Consider the following 23,910-nt stretch of genomic DNA (forward strand, 5'->3'; position numbering starts at 1 on the left):
TGAGGCTGTATCTTTGCAAAGCTTTGACACCTAACTTTGTATGTGCAGTTGTCACCTCACACTCAATCAATTTGGTAACCAAACCAGTGCCACCTATTGGGCAAAAGTGATAAGCTGATAAATCATATTAGTAATGGTGGTATTTATGATTTTTCAGCCATTTTGAATAAAATCATCTTAAAATAGTTTTAATTATTCATTGCCACAGTTAATATGATGCTCCATGCCATGCTTAGCTCCTCATTTTGCTTCTGTTGTGCTTGGGCCCTTGATTGCTGCTTGCAGCTGTATTTTTTAATTTTCATTTGATGTAAACTCTTATTAAATAAGTATTGTGGCAGTTTGTACATTTCTACTATGGAACATTTTCATACATTGCAAAAAAAATATTTTCTTAGTATGTTTGTCATGTTTTACAGTGCAGTAAACATTCTTAAATCATAACACACTTATTTGAAAAGCAAAATTATGATTTTATTTTCTGGGAAATTACCAAATTTGAGTTTATGCTTCAAAAAACTAGAAATCTCTCATGAGGAAAGCAAAATACAGTTAATTAAAAGGGAAAACAAGACTACTTTTTTGTTTTTCATTGTTTTTAAGCAAAGCTCACTTAATTTTGATACATTTTTAAGAAAAAAGCTGATATAATCTTATAAAGATTTGTACTGGAAAACAAGACAAAAATACTGAGCGAGAGTGTTTTTGTAGTTAGCAGTTAAGTTCACCCAGAGGACACTGACTTGTTTTGGATCTCTGCTTTTTATTCTTGTTTTAATTATGTTTGGGAAGGTGAAATGTCACAGTTTAGAGCTCAGTGCAGTGCTATCTATCTTCTTTTGTGTATTCTCTCAGTCGTTTGCCTTTTCTTTTTGGCTGTCAGCAGTCACATGCCAGTGTGTTTCCCAGACTCTAAAACTTTACTGCAGGGTCAAATCCAACTTTAGGAATTATGGCAAGATGCCACCAGTTTTAACGTATTCCTAGCTCCAAAGCCTCAACAAGTTACATAATTCTTCACATCTTATATTATTAATATGTTGTTAATGAAGCCTGGCTTTTCTTCTGTAGTTTGCCAGGGTGTGCTGATCGCCAATCGGAGCCGAGGAAAGATCGAGAGCTTGAACTTCCCAACTGACTACCCATCCCGTGCCGACTGCAGCTGGACCATTCAGGCCACCATGGGCAACACCATCAACTACACTTTTATAACCTTTGAGGTGGAGGACCACATGGGATGTGCCTATGACTATGTGAAGGTCAGCACATGCTTTGTCTTATATTATACAACCTTAAAGGGAACCCTGAGTATTAAGACTTGTATGGCTTAATATAACATAAACAATGTCTCTCACTGAAATATGCCATAGATTTACGTTATTTAAAAAATCCACATTGTTTTATACATGTTTTGGACAATGGGGGGTGCCATTATTCCAATGACGTGGAATGGTTGCATTTAGTGAGCTACTGGCACTACTGGTTGGTATTTTTGCCACAACACAACTTGGAAAATCAAATACTGATACAATGACCACAGCTACTGAAAGAGGTAGAGATGGATATAATTGTAGGCCAAATGCTATACTATCGTTGTGTAACGGGAAAAATAGCAAAAGGTAGTGCCAGTAGCTCACCAAATGCAACCATTAAATGTAATTAAATTAACCCCCCCCCCCCAAGTCTTAACACCTGGGGTTGCCTTTAAAGAAAATCTTAAAATGTACTCAACATGGCTGCTTAAGGTCAATATAAAATTGAAATTAACCATATTTGATTACTTAGTAGACTTTCTGGTCATTTCTTGACATCACAAAGGTCACATAGGATGTTAATGTTAACCAGTAGCCATTTAGCTGTTAAGGCATTGTTTTAGGCTACTTCCTGTCTGAAATCTTAAAGAGGTAATAGACATAACCATACAATTGAAAAACATAAAGATATGTTGAGATACTGTTGATGGTGAACTTGGATTTCAACTTTCAGGACAGGTCTGGGATCAGTTTCTGATGGATGTAACCAAGTCCTGCTCATTTTCTCATTTGAATATCTTGTTTTGCGCTGAAATGGGTTGTGAATGCTACTTCCTGATCTGTTTTGAGACACTGAGTTGGTTTTTCTGACTTGAGGACCATCTATGTGTCTTTTCAAGCTCGATTCATCTTATTATTTCCCTGTGAAAGGGTCAAGTTGTCATTCACTTACACTACAGTGATTTACTGGCAGAGTCTTTGAAAATGTACAATAGGCTTTTGAGTTCCTCTCTGTTCACTCATCACCATGGAGATCCAAACAGTGATGACATCACTGGGGCCTCTTTTGGAGATGTTGAGTTTTTGCTTTTTCCCTTAGGCAGGCTATGCTCTTTTTTTCATAAACCTCATTCCATAGATAGGCATTTATCAGCTGGGTAAACACTTAGACTATTGTGTTGGATATTTTGGTCTCTGATGACTTCTTATGTATGGAATGTGAGATTTTGTGCACAAGCCAACATTATTACAGCACACTTTTGTTACTAAGGCTGTAGAACAGATGGTCTGAATTACTAATGTGATGTCATTGGTTGTATTTCCTGTGAAAGGTCACTGATTCTTGAGACATAGTGCAGGGGGAAAACATGTTTCACACTTTAATCTGACAACTTTTTCACCTTTTGTTTTGTTTTCTTGTTTTGTCAAGGTTATGTAATGACATGATCAGTCACTGCACTGGGCAATACGGAAAATGTTTTTGTATGGTTTCACAGCTGTACTTATTTTCTTTAACAAAATAAGTTATTGTTAATTTTTGTGTCCCAACCATAAGTATGTCAGCTGTGTCAGAAAAACTGTATAATTTTTTTTTTTTTTTTTTGATAATTTCCTTTTTTTTTGTTTCTCTAAATTTTGTCAGAATTGTGAAATGGAAAGTCACAAATCTAAGTAAAAGAGTCAGAATTGCAAAATATAAAGTCACAATTGCAAAGAAAATGTCAGAATTGTGAGATACAAACTTGCAATTTTGAGAAATAAAGTCGGAATTATGAAATATAAAATTACAATTCTAAGAAAAAGTAAAAATTGCAAAGAAAAATCCGGAATTGCGAGATACAGTGCCTTGCAAAAGTATTCATACCCCTTCATTTTTTTTCACATTATGTTGAACTGCTTTAAATTAGTTTTTCCCCACATCAATTTACACTCCATACACCATAATAATGACAAAGCAAAAAACAGATTTGCAAATTTGACAAATTTATTAAAAATAAAACACTGAAATAAGTGCATAGCATAAGTATTCATACCTTTAACTCAGTACATAGTTGAAGCACCCTATACAGCCTCAAGTCTTTTTGGGTATGATGTGACAAGCTTTGCACATCTGCATTTGGCAATTATCTGCCATTCTTTGCCTCACCTTTTCACCTCTCAAGCTCTGTCAGCTTGGATGGGGGCTGGCAGACATTTTCTAGAGTCCTAGTTGTTCCAATCGTCTTCCATTATGGATAATGGAGGCTACATGCTTCTGTGAACCTTTAATGCAGCAGATTTTTTTCTGAACTCTTCCCTAGATCATTGCCTTAACGCAAGTCTGTCACTGAGCTCTACAGGCAGTTATCTTGACCTCAGGACTTGGTTTTGCTCTGATATGCATTTTCAGCTGTTAGACCTTTTCTGAGAGGTGTGTTCCATTCTAAATCATACTCATTTAAATGAATTTGCCACAGTTTAACTCCGCTCGAAGTGTAGTAACATCTAGAAGCAGTATGAATGCTCATGAGCTCAATTTCAAGTGTCTTAGAAATGAATACTTATGCAACGGGATCTTTTCAGTTTTTTATTTGTAATAAATTTGCAAAGTTGTTACAAACCTGTTTTGTGCTTAGTCATTATGGTGTATGAGATCTGTGTTGTTTTTTGACAACCATCTTAGATTTAGTCTTAGTCTTTTGGACTAAAATGCTTATTAGTTTTAGTCAAATTTTAGTCCAATTTTAGTCGACGAAAAATCAAAAAGGTTTTAGTCTAGTTTTAGTCAAAAAAAAAAAGGGGAAAAAGTCTTTTAACAAATTAATGTAGGTCAGTAAGTATTTTGCTGTTTGGTAGTGTCACTTATAAGTTGTGAAAATAGCAGATCTATAGTTCAACACAATGTGAGCTTCCGGATCGACTATTTTCACCAATAATTACAATAATGAAGGAATGGTTTTAGACATAAAAGACATATTTGAAATACACCCATAGGTCCTCTCACCGTTTGCGACCACCCTGTGTGCAAACTGCCGCCATCATGGTTAATCGTCTGTCTGTCTGAGTGACAACAATGTGACGTGTTGAGCGTAACCAAACAAGGATAGAATGCTAAAACGGCTTGCCATACTAGTATGGCAAAGAGTATTTAATGCTAAAACGGCTTGCCATACTAGTATGGCAAAGAGTATTTAATGCTAAAACGGCTTGCCATACTAGTATGGCAAAGAGTATTTAATGCTAAAACGGCTTGCCATAGCGGTAGATACTTTTTCGGTTTTAATTGGCATAAACAATAAGCAGAAATGTCATGCATTTTAAACGTCTGACGGACCACCCACTAACATTTTCGTCTATTCTCGTCTCGTCAACGAAAACTCACACACGTCTCGTCATTTTTTAGTCATCAACGAGCCATTTTCATCTCGTCATCGTCTCGTTATCGTCATGAAAAAAAGTGGCGTCAACGAGATGTAGATTGATGTGGGAAAAAAAGTAATTTAAAGCAGTTTAACATAATGCTACAACAAAACAAAATGTGAAAAAATGAAGGGGTATGAATAATTTTGCAAGGCACTGTATATACTCACCCATTTGAGAAATAAAGTCAGAATTGTGAGATATAAACTCACGGTTCTGAGGAAAAACGTCAGAATTTTAAGATACCTGTATAAACTCATGATTTTGAGAAATGGTTCTGAGGAATAAAGTCAGAATTGCAAGATAAACTCATAGATCTGGGGAAATAAATTCATAATTGCGAGATATAAACTCACGGTTCTAAGGAAAAAGGTCAGAATTATGTCATAAACTCACAATTTTGAGAAATAAAGTTGCGAGATATAAACTCAATTGCAAGAAAAATAGAATTGTTAGATTAAAAATTGCAATTACCCGTTTCATTTTTTTTATCCCATTGCGGAAACAGGCTTCCATAATGTATTGTTTAATAATTTTTATTTCAGTTTTAGTTATTTAGTGGTAATATGTCAGTTAACAGTATTTTAGTGTAAAGTCCAGAAAATATTGTATAATATATATAATAATCTTTTTTCTGTTCCCATCTAGCTGTACGATGGTCCAAACGATCAGGCTACACTGATCGGGCAGTTTTGTGGAAACACACCTCCTCCAGCCAACACCACCACCGGCACCAGCCTCCACATTGTGTTCCACTCTGACTCATCTATCTCATACAGAGGCTTTCAGATGGACTGGTACCAGAATGGTAAGATCCAAAAACAGTGCTTAAACTTCTTTTTTTTGGTCTGTATTCATGGAAAGTACCACCATTCATGGAAATGTTTTCAAGGATCTGTGCCAGCCTCAAACCACTGTGTGAAACATCTAAATGCGTATGACAGTGGAAAGACAGGTGAGGTGCTCAGAAAGGAAACAGTAGAAGGAAATAACATATGCACAGTCACTACTGGCCAGCCAGAGGTCAGCGACCTGTAATCTCTTGAGTGATGATGTCATTAAATCTTTTAGACAAATAGCAGTCCTAATGGATGAAGCAGTGACATCACTTAGACAAGCTTCACTGTGATTGGCCAGCAGGGAAAGAGCTTACCAGTGATGAATGAATCGAACAAAGAAAGAAAAGAAAGATTAAATGTAGCAACAGCTGTTGCTTCAGGATTTCTAGTGGATTTTCTGCACATGTACACTCTTAAAAATAAAGGTGCTTCATGGTGCCATAGAAGAACCTTTTTTGTTTAAATGGTTCGATAAAGAACCTTTAACATCTTTTAAAAATATATGAAAAAATTAACATTTGACTGAATGGTTCTTTGTGTAACCAAACATTTTTCTTCTATTGCAATGCTCTGAAGAACCTTTTAAAGCACCTTCATTTTTAAGAATGTATCAGCTAAATCTGTTCCAGAATGACTGAGTGGAAAACAAGGCTATAAGCTCCTCTAGAGAGAACAGACCAAAAAAGCTCTGTCCTTGTTCTCTGTCTTGGGAGACGCCCCTGTTAAACTCTTGCAATGTCACACTAACATATGAAAGAAGAAACACTAATACATAAATGTGTCAGAGCCATATATTAGTGCGATAACCTAAACTAACTGATGGTTTTTGTGTATGTTTCTCTGTCCTTGTGCTTGTGAGACATTGAGCAACATTGCTGAAGGGTGTGGACTGTTATTTTTGCACAGAGAGCAGATTCAGACTACGCTCTGGAGCTTTAATTATTCATGCACTTCTGTCTGCGATGATGTCATTATTTGGAAGGAAATGGTTTTGGTTTCCATGGACACAATGTGTAGAGAATGAACACTGTTATGTTATTATGTAATGTGCACAGCACTGCTGTAAAAACCTTCCTGACGAAGAAGAAAATGACAAACAAAGAGTAAAAACACTTGAAAAAAAATAGCTGCAAGCAGCGATTACCAATGTTCGAGTGCTTTAAGGCAATTTAGCACATATGAAAAAAAGACATAACGCAAGAAAAACGAAGCCTTTTTTGCAAATACTATAGAAATATTATGATTTATAATGTTTATGACTGTTATAGTGCCAGCTGTGGTCTGATCTCCTTAAAACTTGTTTGCATGCTTGTTAAGAATCACCTGCCGCATGTGCTCACAAGGTTTTATGAAGTTTTGAGTTTTCCTTTAGGCTTTATAGGATTTTGGGTTAATTCAGACAGGCCCCTTTTCTGAACGACCCCGTTATAGTTACCCAAATGGGAAATTACAACATTTATTTGGCTAATTATTGACCTCGAGAGTCCACAGAATTGTACTGCAGTGATTTTTTTTTTCAGATTGAGTGAAAAACCTAGGACTAGTTTGCAAAAGTGGGTTTTTGACGGCATCTCAATTATTTAACAAAAATTTGATTGACAGCAGTGGTTCTAGAGGCAAAGTTGTCTGGAATGAGGAGTTCTGTCATATGATACAAATAAGGCACATGAGAAAAACTGTGAAATGCACAATGTTTACGCCCTTGAAAAACGCGATTTTCATGTTGATGGGACAAATGGTTGCATAGGTATAGCCGTTTTATGTTTTTTCCTTCTTATAGCGCCACTAAGTGGCCAAGCTCCACTATTTTTGTCCTGCGACCTCAGATTGAACTCTTACATACGTGTTCTGAGTTTGGTGAAGATATCTCATTTCTGTTTAGCAGTTATAGGCATTTTACTATAAGTGGCCCTGCCGTCTAACTTTTGCAACACCGTCACAAAAGGGATGGCAAAAGTTAGACGTTTATTGATAACTATTGATATTCATTCTCCAGAGAATCTTTCTGCACTGGTTTGGTTCCGATCGGGCAGAAAACCTAGGACTAAGTAGGTTTTGCAAAAATCCTAAATACGTGAAAATCTCACAGGCTCACGATCGAAGCCAAGGATTCCAACGAAATAAAGACACTTGAGCCTGGGATTCACAGTTTAGGAGTTATGAGCGATTTCGTACTTTTGATCGCTATTGCGCCCCCGTCAGGGCAATTGGGGCGAGCCTTGGTGACTTTGTAGGTGGTGTGAGTACTACCATCCCTCCAAGTTTCAAGTCTCTACGACTTATGGTTTGGTCTGCACGATCAGTTTTACATGCAGATCGCTGATCTGTGACCATTCTAACAATTACAATAGGGTTTATGTGCTACACGTTTGAACCCCTAAAAAACACAAAGGCAGAAGAGATAAAAATGTCTCTATAATAAGAGAAAACTAAAACATGAAATTCAGGCATAAATAACGCAGGTGCTGTAGAAATTTCCCAATTTAATAAAGTATTTCCTGGCCACAAGCCAGTTGATCCATTTTGAAAATTAAAAAAGTAGCTCCACCCTTCCTTTGTCCTTTCACAGACCTGTGGACGCTATTGAGATTGATGTTATTGATTAAGACAGTGGGGGTGGGAAGGATGAATCCGTTCTGACCGATCTTTTGTGAATATCACATTACACTGACCGCATTTTAGTCTTGTTGCTACTGCCTTGGTTTCATATTTCCTGTGATAAGCTTGATATGAGACATTTTTCCTGTCTGGACACTGTAATGCAACTATCTGTTCTGTTCAGCATCCCTGACCACATTTACACAGAGACTCTTTATCATATAAGTCATATGTGAACCTGGTCCACAAAACCAGTCATAAGGGTCAATTTATTTAAATTGAGACTTATACATTATCGCATATACTGAAATGCAAATGCAAATGCAAATAAAAAAAAAAAAATCAAAATATTGAGAAAATCACCTTTAAAGTTGTCCAAATGAAGTTCTTAACAATGCATATTACTATTCATAAATTAGGTTTCGATATATTTATGGTAGGAAATGTACAAAATATATTCATGAAACCTGATCTTTACTTAATATCCTAATGATTTTTGACATAAAAGAAAAAATGATCATTTTGAAATAAAAATATACCCGTTTTGTGGTCCAGGGTCATATATAAGATAATACATGCCCATAAAAGTTCCATAGTGATTTTTGTTTGCCTTCTGTTTATACAAAAGCCGGTTGAATGTGAATCAGATTTTCTGTTGTGAACTTTCATGTGTATCCTTGATTAAAAACAGAGAAAAGGAAAAGTCAAAGTACCTTACTGTCGCCCCCTGCAGGTTGTGGCGGGGAACTCTCTGGACCCACTGGTGCATTCAACAGCCCAGGCTATCCTGACAGATACCCAACCAACCGTGAGTGCATCTGGCACATCCGAACAAGCCCTGGAAGTAGCATTTCTATCACCATCCTTGAGTTTGATGTGGAGTATCATCCTGACTGCAACTATGACATGCTGGAGGTATGCAAAAAAACAGTATAACTGTTATAATATCTGTTTGCACTCAGTATGCCCTATTGCATTTACAACCAGAGCACACTCATGAGATAATGTATCCCACAATGCATACTTCATGCTATTTAAAGTAATAATATTAATAGAGAGTACATAGTACACACTGTGGCCCTGTAATTAGTGTTCAAGTACTCCTCGATTTATATTCTGAATTATTACCTTTAAAAGGATAGTTCACCCAAAAATTACTCATCCTCATTTAGTTTCAAACCCATTAGATCTTCGTTCTTCTTCAGAACACAAATTAAGATATTTTTGATGAAATCCGAGAACTTTCTGACCCTGCATAGACAGCAACGCATCTGACATGTTCAAGGCCCGAAAAGGTAGTAAGGACAGGTTTAAAATAGTCCATGTGACATCAGTGGTTCAACCGTGATTTTATGAAGCTACAAGAATACTTTTTGTACGCAACAAAACAAAAATAGCTACTTTCAACAATTCCTCCTCTTCCGTTTAAGTTTTAGCCGCACGCTTAGAAGGAACAAAGGTTTTACAGGTTTGGAACGACATGAGGGCGAATAATTAATGACAGAATTTTCATTTTTGGGTAAACTAATATGTTTTAATAAGTGTTAGATGTTATTCTGTTGACTAAACTGCCTCACTTGTCCATCAAGTGTGTGTGTTTATGTGGGTGTGTGCTTTTGTTGGCATCTGCTAGGCTCTGTGGGTGTATGTTTTGTAGCGTAGACCTGTGGAATGCTGACCTCCACTGTAGCACTGAATGGAGCCAACCAGGCAGAAATTAACTGGAAATCAGAGCTTAGAGAGGGCTTAGAGACAGTCTCATGTGGACACAAAGATTTCTGTGCCACACAGATGCCAGACCAAAACCAGACATGGTTTCAAATTGGCAATAATTTTAGTGGCCTATGGTTCATTATTATATGTCTTGTTTTCTTCCTCAGTACAGAGACAAAATGCAGTTTGCAATTTTTAGACACTTAAGCAACAGAATGAATGATGTGCATGTATTATCAGTTAGGGTTAAAAGAAAGGTGTGTTAAGATTTATTTTTTGCCTTTATTTGCGTAGGACAATGTAGGTCGACAAAAAGCGAATTGGTGAGAGAGAGGGGTATACAGTAGGATAGTGAAAGCTAACTGGGATTCGAACTCGGGACGCCTGAAGTTCAGCACCGCTACATGTTGGTGCACTCCCCACAGGCTACTGTTCAAAATTACAATCAAATTTGATATTTTGACTCTTTCTCGTAGTCAGACTTGGTTGAAAATGCCCATAACTAACAGAATTACATTTATCTTTGGTTAAAGGATTAGTTCACATCCAGAATAAAAATGTCCTCATTATTCACTCACCCCCATGTATTCCAAGATGTTCATGTCTTTCTTTAGAAAGGTTTTTGAGGAAAATATTCTAGGATTTTTCTCCATATAGTGGACTTCAATGGGTTGAAGGTCCAAATTGTAGTTTCAATGCAGTTTCAAAGGGCTCAACATGATCCCAGCCGAGGAAAAAGGGTCTTATCTAGCAAAACAATTGGTATTTTGATATTCAATTTATCCACAAATGCTCATCTTGCACTAGCTTGACTTCATGCATTACGTAGTCAAGTTGGAAAGTTCACTTGCATGAATACATGTGTGCATTGCAGAACTAGTGCAAGATGAGCATTTGTGGTTAAAAAATATATACATTTTTATTATTTTTTTTTTTTAAATGACAGATTGTTTCACTAGATAAGACCCATATTACTTGACTGGGATTGCGTAGAGTCCTTTGAAGCTGCATTGAAACTGCAATTTGGACCTGCAACCTGTTAGCTCCCATTAAAGTCCACTATATGGAGAAAAATCCTGGAAAGTTTTCCTCAAAAAAACTTAATTTCTTTTTGACTGAAGTAAGAAAGACATGAACATCTTGGATGACATTATCAGGAAATTTTTATTCTGCAGGTGAACTAATTCTTTAAAATTCATGATATCAATAAACATATCATGAACCCACTTGGTTAGATATTTTGTTGCCTAATAAAATGATTTTTAGACATTTTAAATGACGCTTCGTCTTCAAAAAGGCTAGTCTGTAGGTATAGCTTCACCTTTGACCTTTATCCAGGTATACGGAGGGCCAGACCTCTCCTCCCCTCGACTGGCCCAGCTCTGCACCACACGGCCTCCAAATAACCCTCTACAGGTGGCAAGCACAGGTAACGCTGTCACCGTTCGATTCGCATCTGATGCATACGTGAGTGGCAGAGGCTTCAACGCAACCTGGGTAGAGGTTTCTGGAGGTTAGTCACCTTGTATTTATAGAATTCTTGAATACTACACCATTATATTATTTTGAGGCTTTGCTAATGAAAAAATCTTTTTCTTGAAAATTCAGGATGTGGAGGGATTATCACACTCCCCAGTGGGGAGATCCACTCTCCGCAGTATCCCAACAACTACCCTGACAATGTGGACTGTTCCTGGGTCATCACTGTGGACGTAGGGCATCGAGTCCTCTTTAACTTCACCGATCTGGATATTGAAAATCACATGTCATGCAGTTTTGATTATGTGGCTGTGAGTAACCAAGCTTTCTGTGTGCGCATTATGGATTTAATGTCCAATATTTATGACGTTCCAGACCAAAAGAATCATGTTCTACTCTCTAGATCCATGACGGTCCACATGAGTCTTCTCCACTCCTGAGTAAAGTTTGTGGACTAACCAGGCCTGCTCCCGTTATGTCCACAACGAATGTCATCTATGTTCGCTTCAGGTCAGATCACAGTCAGAACCGTAAAGGCTTCAGTGCCCAGTTCTCAGAAGGTGAGTGCCATCTTCATTCATAAGCTTACATGAATTTGTCACAACTTGTTTCTTTGGTTAACCTCATTGATTACTCTTATGATTTCCAGCATGCGGATCCACTATAACAGCTGATGACGTGGGTGGGGTAATTGCATCTCCTCGCTATCCATACTCTTACCCACCCAATCAGAATTGTAGCTGGATCATACGGGCACAGGAGCCATGTAAGTCTGTGGCTCATACTTGACATCCAAGGCTTTTTGTACTTACATTTGCAAAACTGTTTCCTTGTGTCGCCTTCAATGTATCTTAACAGATTCTCTGATCTCTACCTTCCTATATTTTTTCAGTCAATCACGTGACTTTGTCCTTCACTGACTTTGTGGTTGAGATGTTGAATAGTAACTGCTCTCATGATCGTGTGGAGGTCCTGGATGGAGACAATTACGAAGCCCCATCTGTTGGTAAAGATCTCTTCCTTTACGAACTCTCAAAGTTATAAACTATATATGTGTTTACTGATGCACTGAATACTGATTCAGTTATGGTTAGTGTTAACTAATAACCTTTTTCCAGGTCGCTACTGTGGGACTGTGTTGCCACATCCAGTCACATCATTCAGCAATGGCCTGGTGGTAAACTTCATCTCAGATGCTTCAGTAGGCTTGAAAGGTTTTAGGGCAACCTACATGGCCTCAACCTCAGGTTGGATTTCAGTATTTATTCCAAGTTCTTTCATTTTCAATTAGGTTGCAATTTAACACTATTCCCCTACTTGTTTATCCAGGCTGTGGTGGGCATCTGTATATGGAGTCTGGTGCTTTTAACAGTCCAAACTATCCTGATGTATACCCACCTAATGTGGAATGTGTGTGGACCATCACCAGTTCCCCTGGGAACCGTCTACAACTATCCTTTATGTAAGCCAATCAGGATGTTCCATTGATCTCACAAATGTAATGGACTCAAACAATGATGTACTTTTTGTGATGCAGAATGTTCCAGCTGCAACAAAGTTCAGACTGCAGTAATGACTACCTAGAGATTCGTGAAGGACACTCCACTGGTACTCTAGTTGGACGTTTTTGTGGTGATTCCCTTCCTTCTAACTACACCTCTATTGTGGGCCACATTCTTTGGATCAAGTTTGTCTCTGACTCCTCAGTCAGCGGAGCTGGATTTAGAGCAGTATTCTCCCACTGTAAGTCAAAATGCAATGGGTTCTTGTCCATTCTAGATTGATTATCTTGGTTAAAGCTGGTTTCCTGGGCCTGAATAGTCATTCCGTACACCAAAAACCTTATCTTGCTAGTCTTGCTGGTTCTTTTGAAGTTAGAAAATCTTACATGGAAATATCTTTACTCTTTTTCTCAATCCTCAGTGTATGGAAATGAGATCACGGGCAGTTCAGGACAGATAGCCTCTCCTCTTTACCCACGCACCTACCCAAACAATGCAGACTACCGCTGGACTGTCACAGTGGACTCAGATTCCTACATCGAGATTCAATTCCTGGACATCGACATTGAGGACCTGTACAATTGCTATTATGACCAGCTCAAGGTCTGCACTATTGTTTCAAACATAGGTTTTAAATGCTATAATGTGCAGGTATTTGATGTAGATGAGGTTAAAGATCATGGCTTCCCTTTCCTTAGATATATGATGGTTCAAACACCAATGGTTTCCTTCTGGGTGAGTTCTGTGGCCTGACTCTGCCCAATCCTTTAAGAAGTTCAGGCAGCGCTATAACGCTTGAGTTTAAATCTGACGGTGTGTTTGGAGGGAAAGGCTTCCTTGTTAAATGGACAGCTGTTCAGGGCTCCGGCCCTTTGCCGACTATAGCTCCAGGTTAGTTGCCTAAGGAATCAGCCTCTCAAATTGTGCTCAACGTTGCTGCTTGGTCTTATTTGACAATTGTTTACTATTTTGTGTCTTTTCAGGAGCATGTGGAGGAATATTGATGACGGGAGACAATCCCCAGTTCTTATTTTCTCCTGGTTGGCCTGAACGGTATCAGCATAACCTTGACTGTTCATGGGTAATCCGGTCTCCAAGTTCTATCATTGAGCTTAATCTGCTTTATCTGGACATGGAAGATGAGGTTTCATGTCTCCATGACAGTCTGGTCATCAGCGATGGTAGGTTTTGTCATATGAAGTCACTTCCAGAATAAAAATCTGATAATTTATTCACCCCCATGTGATCCAAGATGTTCATGTCTTTTGGTCTTCAGTCGCAAAGAAATTAAAGTTTTTTATGGCTTTTTCTCCATATAGTGGACTTAAATGTTGGCCAATGGATTGAAGGTCCAAATTGCAGTTTCAGTGCAGTTTCAAATGGCTCTGCATGATCCTAGCCGAGCAATTAGGGTCCTATCTAGCAATACGATACATCATTTTCTTACAAAAAATAAAAAAATATATACTTTGTAATCACAAATACTAATCTTGCACTAGATCTCTGATGCGCATACATGACTTTTACATGACTTTCTGGGTCGGTATTTCTGTCTACAGCATGTGTGACTTTTCCAACATGATTACGTAATGCTTGAGGTTGGGCTGATGCAAGACGAGCATTTGTGGTTAAAAAGTATATATATTTTTTGTTTTAAGAAAATGATCCATCGTTTCACTAGATAAGACCCTTATTCTTTGGCTGGAATCGTGTAGAGCAGGGGTGCCCAACCCTGTTCCTGGAAATCTACCATCCTACAAAGTTCAGCTCCAACCCTAATCAAACACACCTGAACCAGCTAATTAATCTCTTAGGTAGCACTTGATAATTAAAGACAGCTGTGTTGGAGCAGGGCTGGAACTAAAGTCTGCAGTTAGGTAGATCTCCAGGAACAGGTTAGGCACCCCTGGTGTAGAGGTTTGAAGCTGCATTAAAAATGCAATTAGGACCTTCAACCTATTGGCCACCATTGAAGTCCACTAGATGGAGAAAAATCCTGGAACGCTTTCCTCAAATACAGTAAATTATCAGAATTTTATTATTCTAGAAGTGGTTTTATCCTTTAATCCCAACTCTAAACTGACTTTCATGGCTAAAATAAGATGCATCTTTTTTAAGGTGACACCAGCTTGTCTCCGCCGATTGCAAGGGTGTGTGGGCGGCAGCTACCCGGCTCTCTGCACTCAACCGGTGATGCCATGTTCCTTCGATTCACCTCTGATGGCAGCATTAACGGCAGAGGCTTTAATGCCACCTTTTCCAGAGGTAACTAACTGCATGTCCATGAGCCAACTTATTATGATGTGCATTATACATTTAGTTGGACTTTGAGCTATTTTTTATTTTGTCTTCTCTATCAGGTTGTGGTGGTTTCCTCCATACAGACAGAGGGGTTCTAAGTTCTCCCCAGTATCCACAGAACTACAAGCCCAACATGAACTGCAACTGGCAAGTAATGGTCACCCCAGGGTTTAGAGTGTCGGTAACCTTCCAAAGTCCTTTCCAAATACAGGGTTATGGTGATCACTGCAGTACGGGTGACTACTTGGAGGTGAGTGACTATAGAAGAAGACTATAGAAATTGTCCTTTTGCAAATGAGGGAAAAGCTTTAAATGGTTTGATTTGTTTTGAATTAGTTACGGAACGGACCTGATGGCAACTCACCAACGCTATCAGGGCGTCTTTGTGGCTCTAGTGCTCCATCCACATTTCAGACCTCAGACAATGGCCTGTATGCCCACTTTGTCTCTGATGGCTCCAATGAGGGGAATGGCTTCAAACTGGTTTTTGAGGCCCACAGTTCAGGTGAATACTTTCAAAGATTTAGTTCACTCCTGAATTAAAATCTCCTGGTTATTTACTCACCCCCATGTCATTTAAGATGTTTTCTCTATATAGTGGACTTCAATGGGGATCAGTGGGTTAAAGGTTGAAATTGCCGCTTCAAAGGGCTCCAGCTGAGGAATAAGGGTCTTGTTTAGCAAAACTATTGTCTTTTTCTAAAAAAAAAAAATTTTTTATGGCATTTTTGCCTTTATTGTGATAGGACAGTTCAGAATTGACAGAAAACGAAGTGGGAGAGAGATAGGGGGTGGGATCGGGAAAGGTCTTCGAGTTGGGATTCTGCCCACAAGGCTATTGGCGCCGTCGTCATCGTTGTTTTACCATTTTTTGGTCAAGACCATTTGACTTTCTTTGCACATTTGCTTTGTAAACCCTGGGTTGGTACTTCCGCCTACGTCAAGTGTGACCTTTTTTCAATGCGACTTTTTTTGTTGTTGAAAATTACCAATAGTTTTGCTAAATAAGAGCCTTATTTTTTTGAAAGGTGAATTCTTTTGAAGCTGTGTTGAAACTGCATATTGGACCTTTAACCTGTTGGCTCCCATTGAAGTCCACTATATGGATCAAAATCCTGGAATGTTTTCCTCAAAAACCTTAATTTCTTTTTGACTGAAGAAAGTAAACTAATAGTTTTAGATTCATTTGATTTTAAATGTTTAAAGAGTAAATGAGAGTAAATCTCTGTTTGTCCAGCTTGTGGTGGTCTCATTGAGCTTAATGATGGAGATCCACCAGGATACATCACGTCTCCTAACTATCCATCAAACTACCCTCAAAATATTGACTGTGTATGGATAATCACTGTACCCAATGGAGAGGCTGTACGACTTGACTTTGAAGATGATTTCTATATTGAGACTCATTCTGGGTATGTTTAAAATACTTTGAACAATCAAATGCTCACTTTTGGTACCGTATGACCATTAAACATAATCACAATGTTCTCTCCTAGATGTATGTTTGACTACGTTGAGATCCGTGATGGTCCTACATCAGATGCTGCTTTGATGGGAAGGCTTTGTGGCAACACCCGCCCATCCACACAGCATTCATCCGGCACTAACATGTACATACGATTCAGAACTGATCACAGCGTCACGCATATTGGTTTCAAAGCCAAGTACTCAATTGGTATGGATTCCCCATGACATTCCAACCATTTTTGATTGATCTTCAATGGTTTAAAGAGTATTCTTTTTTCTTCTTAGCTACATGTGGAGGTACCTACATTGGCCAGAGTGGTGTCATCAAAAGCCCTGGCTATCCAGACTCAAATTATCCAGATAACTCCAACTGTGAATGGTACTTCGAAGGTCCCACGGGACACTATCTGACCCTCACCTACACTGCCCTTGATCTGCAGAGCTCTTCCGATTGTAACAATGACTATGTTGAGATACGTGAATACAATGCTTCAGGTTTGGGTTCTCCCTACATAGAGAGTTGAGAGTCTTTCTGAATGTTAGGCATGGTAAACCAACCTGTTCTTTCTCACCAGGTCGCCTACTGGGGAAACACTGTGGAAACAGCATTCCTGAACCCATGGATACTGGAGACAGTTTTGCCTTTGTAAAGTTTGTCAGCGATGGCAGCGGGAATGCTGGAGGGTTTAGTTTATCATTTGAAGCTAGTGTTGAAGGCAAGTGTGTTTAAATCCTTCCATGTCCAATCAGGGTCATGTAGTCTGGTGTTTTTGGTTTTGGAGCAGTTCCATGGGTAACTGGTGATAAGCCATTTTTCCTCTTATAGAGTGTGGAGGGGATCTGAACGCACCATTCGGGACCATATCATCTCCCAACTACCCCAATCTTTACCCTCACAGCCGAGTATGCCGCTGGAGAATCACTGTTCCTCAAGGTCGTAGGGTTACTCTTACGATCAATGACCTCAGGCTGCAGGACCATGGCTCCTGTGCGCGTGACTATTTGGAGGTGAGGTCATCTGTATGTTTTAGAGATCGGATTCTTTGAAAATTCAGTGCTTTAACACTGCTCGACTCTTGGGTTGATAGGTCATGAATGGTCTGACACCCAGTGCCCCACGTTTGGATCGGTTATGTGGTACAGTTCCTGCTGGTACCCAGTTGAAATCTTCTGGGAATACTATGCTTGTAATTTTCAGAACGGATTCATCCGTGTCTAATGGTGGATTCACGGCAGATTACTCTTCAGAAGAGGACGCAGGTGAGACAGAAGAACTTGACTTTAGTGTATACTTTTTTGGGGGACTTGATTTGATTGGTTAATCTTTGTCCCTTTGATAGTCTGTGGTGGGATATTCAGTGAACCTGGAAACTTAACCTCTCCTGACTTTGGCAATGGAAACTACAGCAACAACCTCAACTGTGAATGGCTGATCCAGAACCCACATCATATGAATTCCTCCATTGTGGTCATTATAGAGCAGCTCCATCTAGAGCATCACCAAACCTGTGATTGGGACTTCTTGGAGTTCAGACTTGGTAAAAGTTTCCAAATCCAATAAGAGAGACTTAACACTACACTCTATTTTAAAGCTGTTACTGATGAGCAAACATTCCTCTTATACAGGAGATATGAATGGAGAGCTCTTGACTCGGTTATGTGGTCAGTCCCCTCCTCCGGTCCCCATAGTAGTGTCCACCCCTGAACTCTGGGTTCAGTTCAAGTCTGATGAGGATGTGGGTGATCTGGGCTTTAAAGCAACATACTACTTTTCAGGTAATCGTTCGCTGACACTTAGATGCATCTCTGCTCTTCAAAATTCTGCATGAGCTCAAACTATGAGTTTCCTCAGAATGTGGAGGGTCACAAAGTGGAGAGGAAGGTGCCATCTCTAGTCCTGGATATCCCAATAACTACCCTGGCCCGAGCCGCTGTACTTGGCTTCTTGAAGCTCCGGTTGGCCATACTATCACTGTAAGTGAAGGCTGCTTCTTGGGTCTTCTGTTTTCTTTAAACCTTAATAATGAAGTTCATCATTAATGTCCATATATTCCAGCTCACCTTTACATACTTTGAAGTGGAGGAACACAACCAGTGCACTTGGGATTCAGTGACAATCTTCAATGGAGCCTCACCGGGATCCCCAGTTATTGGTCAATACTGTGGCAACAACTCTCCAGGAACTATCCAATCAGGCTCCAACAAGTTAGTTGTGCTGTTCCTTGCTGATCATACAGTGTCCAGAGGAGGATTTACTGCCACCTGGTCATCAGACTCATCGGGTATGTGTATATATACTTTGTGAAGGTGTTATATGTATCAAGATACTTTTATCTGAAATGTCTTTCTCTTCTTCAGGATGTGGAGGAATTATCCATGCTGATACAGGCAACATCAAATCTCCCAATTATCCTCAGAATTTCCCAGCCAATACTGAATGTATCTGGACCATCATCGCCCACGATGGAAACCATTTAGAGATGGGCTTTGCCAGTGACTTTGAGATTCCAGACTCGAGTGGACAGTGTCAAAACAGTTACATTAAGGTAAACAAATAACCAATTCAAAAGAAACCTTCCCTGATGTTGTGTTTTATAAGAGCCATTTGAATCTGGTGATTTATATTTTGTATTTTGTCTATATTTATCTTACAGATGTGGTCTGACAAAGTACAGAATGATGAGAATCTCTTGGCCACTGGTTGTGGCGCTACAGCGCCTGCTGTTGTCGTTGCACCCCGAAATGTTATTACGGCTCGTTTCCAGTCTTCAGAAACAGCCGGCAAAGGCTTCTCTGCTGCATTCTACACTAGTGTGTATCGTATTGGTTGTTCATTAAAGGTTTTCTCCCCCTGTCCATAATTGAAATAATGCAATGTCTCTATTTCACATCATCCTTTAGGGTGTGGGGCCAATTTCACAGCCTCGTCTGGCCGTGTCGTAACTCCAAACTACCCAGATCTCTACCCGGGTCGCTCCAACTGTGATTATATCATTGATGCTGGAGATCAGGCTGTGACTGTGCTTACTTTTAAAACTTTCCAGTTAGAGGGTATGCACTTCCTCAAATATCACAAATTGTTTGATGCATCTTGACAAAAGGGATCTAAAAAATGTAAAATAATAATAATAAGAGCAGTGAATAAACATGCCTTTCCATCTCCTCTATAGCACACTCTTTGTGTGTCTACGACGGTGTGAGAATTTATAGTGGCATCACCGCCAGTGGTACTCCCTTGGCTACTCTTTGTGGACATACCATCCCAGGTGTCTTCACCACATTTGGACCAATGCTCATCAAGTTCTACTCTGATGCTATCAGCAATGACAATGGCTTCCTGGCAGAATACAGAAGCATACGTAAGCCTCAACCACAAAACAAACTGTACATTCAATGCAATACTTTTGCTTAGATGGAGGTGTGGCTTAGATGTAAATGTGCGCTAGAGTAAATTTGGGTTGTTTATCAGGGCAGTAATGGAGATCTGATTCACTGAGCCAAATATGGAATGAGGGGAATGAGTGGAATGGGAGGATGCTGCACTTTTCAAACAATATGAGGGGATTTGGGAGAATATGCAAATATGCAAGAGAATTCCATTGCAGATTCCACTGCTACTTCCACAAACAAACTCATTCACTGTAAATGGTGCACAATAGAAATGCACAGTCAAGTGTTCTTTGACTTAGTGCTGTATGGAAAGCCAGCCCAAATTTCTCAAAGAACAGCTGTCAGCCTCAAGCACATGAACAGGACATTTAAATACAGTTAAAGGAGAAGTGCCCATTTCATCCAAGATGTTCATGTCTTTCTTTCTTCAGTCGCAAAGAAATTACGCTTTTGAGGAAATTTTTCTCCATACTGTGGACTTCAATGGTGGCCAATGAAGCACATGTTGAAGCATTTGTGGTTAAAAAGTATACATTTGTATTTTTCTTTGAAAATAACCAATTGTTTTGCTAGGTAATACCCTAATTCTATGTCTAGAGCACTTTGAAGCTGCATTGAAACCGCAATTTGGACTTTCCACCCATTGGCCACCATTGAAGTTTACTATATGAAGAAAAATCCTGGAACATTTTCCTCAAAAACCTTAATTTCTTTCAGCCTGAAGGAAGAAAGAAAGAAAATGTCTTGAACATCTTGGATGACATGGGGTTGAGTAAATTATCAGGAAATTTTCATTCTGGAAGTGAACTTCTCCTTTAATGCTGTTCATATGTTTGTATGATTCCTATGTATATATAACAATACGTTATGTGTTTTTTCCAGCATGTGGTGGTGTGTATAATGGTACTGCTGGGACAATCAGTAGTCCATCTCATTCTATCTCCAACTACCATCACAACATCAACTGCACTTACCACATAACCGTCCGTGACAACCGTGTCATCGATCTCAAGTGAGTTTGATCCAATTTAAGCCATCTGAAGTGGTCATATCATTAGGAATGCAAAATGGACAAAAATATAAATATACATGAATAAGGGAAATGTCTTATGGCAAGTTTTGACATTAAGACCATATAAAATTGACTTCTAAGTATTATGTTCTACAAATTCTTAAAGGGATAGTTCACTAAAAAATGAAAATTCTGTCATTAATTACTCACCCTCATGTGGCTCCAAAAACATAAGACCTTCGTTCATCTTGAGAATACGAATGAAGATGTTTTTAATTAAATCGGAGAGCTTTCTGACCCTGCTTAGACAGCAACGCAACTGACATATTCAAAGTCCAGAAAAGTAGTAAGGACATTGTTAAAATATAGCTGCAAGCAGCGGGTTCAAGCGTTTTAAGGCATTTAAGTACATATGAAAAGACATTATGTAGCAAGCCTTTTTTTTTTGCATATACAGGCAATTTACATAAAAATATTATGTTTTGTAATGTTTAATTTGGCAGGCCCCTTCTCTAAACAACCCCGTTAGAGCTTCCTAAAGGGTAAATTTCAATATTTTTTGTTGATTATTGACCTAGAGAGTCCAGAGAGTTGTACTGCAGTTTTTTCCATATTGAGAGAAAAACCTAGGACTAGTTTACAAAAGCAGGTTTTTTACATCATCTCAATCATTTAACAAACGATTTGATTGACAGCAGTGGTTCTAGAGGCAAAGCTGTCTGGAATGAGGAGTTCTGTCATATGATATGAATATCGCATGTATGTCCAAAAAATTGCATAATGCACAATTGTTTACACCCTTGAAAAACGTGACATTGCTGCCCAGTAGCTGATTTCTTACAAATTTCTCACAGACCTTTGAGGCCATGAGTCAAACAGGCCCACACATTTTTTTTTTAATAGGTGCTCAACTTCATCTGCCAATGGCGGCCATGTTTTTTTGAGATACATAAATGTGCATATAGATACTTGTGGCACTTTGGACCAAGACCATGCACAGCGATTTTGTGTCCCTTTGCGACAGTAATTCGAAAGTTTGACCTTTTCTTTTTTTGATAATTATTGATATTCGCTCTCCAGAGAATCGTTCTGCACTGGTTTGGTTCTGATCGAGTGAAAAACATAGGACTAGTTCGCAAAAGTAGGTTTTGCAAAAATATCCTAAATACCCGAAAATTTTGTTAGGCTCCCAATCGAATCTGAGGCATGCATTTCACTGACATGAAGTTTCCAACAACAGTTTAGGAGTTATGAGTGATTGTGGTCAATAACGGTTTCAGCGCTTACTGCTTGAACCCCTAATTAGTCCATGTGACATCAGTGGTTCAACCATAATGTTATGTAGCTATGAGAAAACTGACATGGCAAATAAGAAATTGTTGAATAAAGTCGAAGTTTTAGTTTTTTTCTTTTTTTGGCGCACAAAAAGTATTCTCGTAGCTTCAAAAAATTAAGGTTGAACCACTGATGTCACATGGACTGTTTTATCGATGTCCTTACTACCTTTCTGGGCCTTCAATGTGTCAGTTGCGTTGCTGTCTATGCAAGGTCAGGAAGCTCTTAGATTTAATCAAAATATCTTAATTTGTGTTCTGAAGATGAACAAACGACATGACAGAATTTTCATTTTTGGGTGAACCATCCCTTTGACTTTAGTACCTACTGTCTCTTTACGGGATCCTCACCCACATTCCCTTTGGTCTGCACAGATCTCGGGTCCCAAATTAAAACAGCAATAAAAGTAAAAATCTTTACAGCTCGAATCCTGCTAGGCATCCGTCACGCTCACTACGTTCCACCAGAGAGACAGATGCTCAAAGACACAAAAGCATTCTGGTATTGATCATCTGTCCTTCCCTTTGTTCAGTAAACCCCACTGAGATTCCGTATGGATGGTAGACAGGAAACCCTTCACCCATAATCTGTCTCTAGAGGCCTTCTTTCAGGGAAAACCCCCCTCTCCTATTAGCCGTATTACTTTCAGAGAAACTGGATTGTTCTGAAACATCTCCATAGTCGTCATCAACTGTATGTTTTGTTTTTTTTGTCCAATAGGTTTAACTCTTTCGCTCTGGAAGCATCCTCGACTTGCCGCTATGACTATGTGGCGGTGTATGATGGAGAAAACACTCTGGCCCCATTAATGGGCAAGTTCTGTGGACGTGAACTGCCGCCCAACCTCAGATCTTCATCCAAGCACCTGTGTCTCGAGTTCGTTACAGACGCATCGACTGCAGCCGAGGGTTGGAGAGCAACCTACAGCGAGACTTTAGGTAGTGCTTCTCCATCTTCTCAGTGAATAAATCAAATGTCATACATTAGGAACCAGTTTTAGCTCTGATACAAAATGTAGTGAGCTTATTGGCATCTTTGGTCCCATAAAGAACCTTTGACATCTATAGAACCTTTCCATTCCACAAAAGGTTCTTTGTGGAAGCAAAAAGTGACTGTTTTCATTTTTTCATCATCTGATTCAAAAGACAGTATCTGACATGTTACTCACAGATCAAGATGTGTGATACTTTGACTTTGTTCCTTTATGCTTCTCATTTTGGTATATTGTGAAGAGTGATTTCATAGTGAATCACAAAGACAAAGATCTCATTGAGGACTGAACAAAGCGTTTAGGGGTCATAAACAGTGTTCTTTGTAGCCGCTTTGTGCTTTAAAGCGTCTGATGCACCAGTCACTTCAGGATGACCAGCCTCTTTAAGAACTGAGTTGTAAACACTTTTGTAGCCCGTCTCTGGGGTTGTGAGTGAACCGCCCCATTCGACAACCGCCACTGTTGTTCTTTGAGAACAACGCGGCTTATTCAGACCACAAGAGTCTGTTCCCTCACCCTGACAGAAAACAAGACATATAAAATGAAATGAAAGACTCCTAATTCTTTTGTCGTGTCCTATACCATTATATTTGGAAATTAACACAGTGTTTTTGTGGCAGGTTAGAATTTT

At 39.1% G+C, this 23,910-nt stretch overlaps 1 protein-coding gene across 1 annotated transcript in view; it reads left to right on the top strand.

Moving 5' to 3' along the window:
* The window catches only part of cubn (cubilin (intrinsic factor-cobalamin receptor)), a 50,469-nt gene extending 27,217 nt beyond the window's left edge, over window positions 1-23,252 (top strand). Inside the window, exons 26-58 of the mRNA XM_073830595.1 lie at window positions 1,072-1,259; window positions 5,301-5,460; window positions 8,823-9,004; window positions 11,141-11,315; window positions 11,411-11,592; window positions 11,685-11,841; window positions 11,931-12,047; window positions 12,174-12,287; window positions 12,400-12,528; window positions 12,611-12,743; window positions 12,819-13,024; window positions 13,205-13,386; window positions 13,482-13,674; window positions 13,767-13,964; window positions 14,902-15,048; window positions 15,144-15,334; window positions 15,421-15,589; window positions 16,322-16,496; window positions 16,581-16,759; window positions 16,837-17,046; window positions 17,127-17,267; window positions 17,378-17,559; window positions 17,640-17,811; window positions 17,892-18,089; window positions 18,178-18,327; window positions 18,404-18,525; window positions 18,608-18,833; window positions 18,910-19,097; window positions 19,206-19,362; window positions 19,453-19,602; window positions 19,722-19,910; window positions 20,824-20,953; window positions 23,009-23,252. Of these exons, the coding sequence (XP_073686696.1) occupies window positions 1,072-1,259; window positions 5,301-5,460; window positions 8,823-9,004; window positions 11,141-11,315; window positions 11,411-11,592; window positions 11,685-11,841; window positions 11,931-12,047; window positions 12,174-12,287; window positions 12,400-12,528; window positions 12,611-12,743; window positions 12,819-13,024; window positions 13,205-13,386; window positions 13,482-13,674; window positions 13,767-13,964; window positions 14,902-15,048; window positions 15,144-15,334; window positions 15,421-15,589; window positions 16,322-16,496; window positions 16,581-16,759; window positions 16,837-17,046; window positions 17,127-17,267; window positions 17,378-17,559; window positions 17,640-17,811; window positions 17,892-18,089; window positions 18,178-18,327; window positions 18,404-18,525; window positions 18,608-18,833; window positions 18,910-19,097; window positions 19,206-19,362; window positions 19,453-19,602; window positions 19,722-19,910; window positions 20,824-20,953; window positions 23,009-23,252 (5,636 nt within the window). The remainder of the gene's footprint in view (window positions 1-1,071; window positions 1,260-5,300; window positions 5,461-8,822; window positions 9,005-11,140; window positions 11,316-11,410; window positions 11,593-11,684; window positions 11,842-11,930; window positions 12,048-12,173; window positions 12,288-12,399; window positions 12,529-12,610; window positions 12,744-12,818; window positions 13,025-13,204; window positions 13,387-13,481; window positions 13,675-13,766; window positions 13,965-14,901; window positions 15,049-15,143; window positions 15,335-15,420; window positions 15,590-16,321; window positions 16,497-16,580; window positions 16,760-16,836; window positions 17,047-17,126; window positions 17,268-17,377; window positions 17,560-17,639; window positions 17,812-17,891; window positions 18,090-18,177; window positions 18,328-18,403; window positions 18,526-18,607; window positions 18,834-18,909; window positions 19,098-19,205; window positions 19,363-19,452; window positions 19,603-19,721; window positions 19,911-20,823; window positions 20,954-23,008) is intronic.
* The last annotated feature ends 658 nt before the right edge of the window (window positions 23,253-23,910 follow it).

The sequence above is a fragment of the Garra rufa genome, chromosome 24 (assembly GCF_049309525.1).
Source record: "Garra rufa chromosome 24, GarRuf1.0, whole genome shotgun sequence".
Classification (NCBI taxonomy): Eukaryota; Metazoa; Chordata; class Actinopteri; order Cypriniformes; family Cyprinidae; genus Garra; species Garra rufa.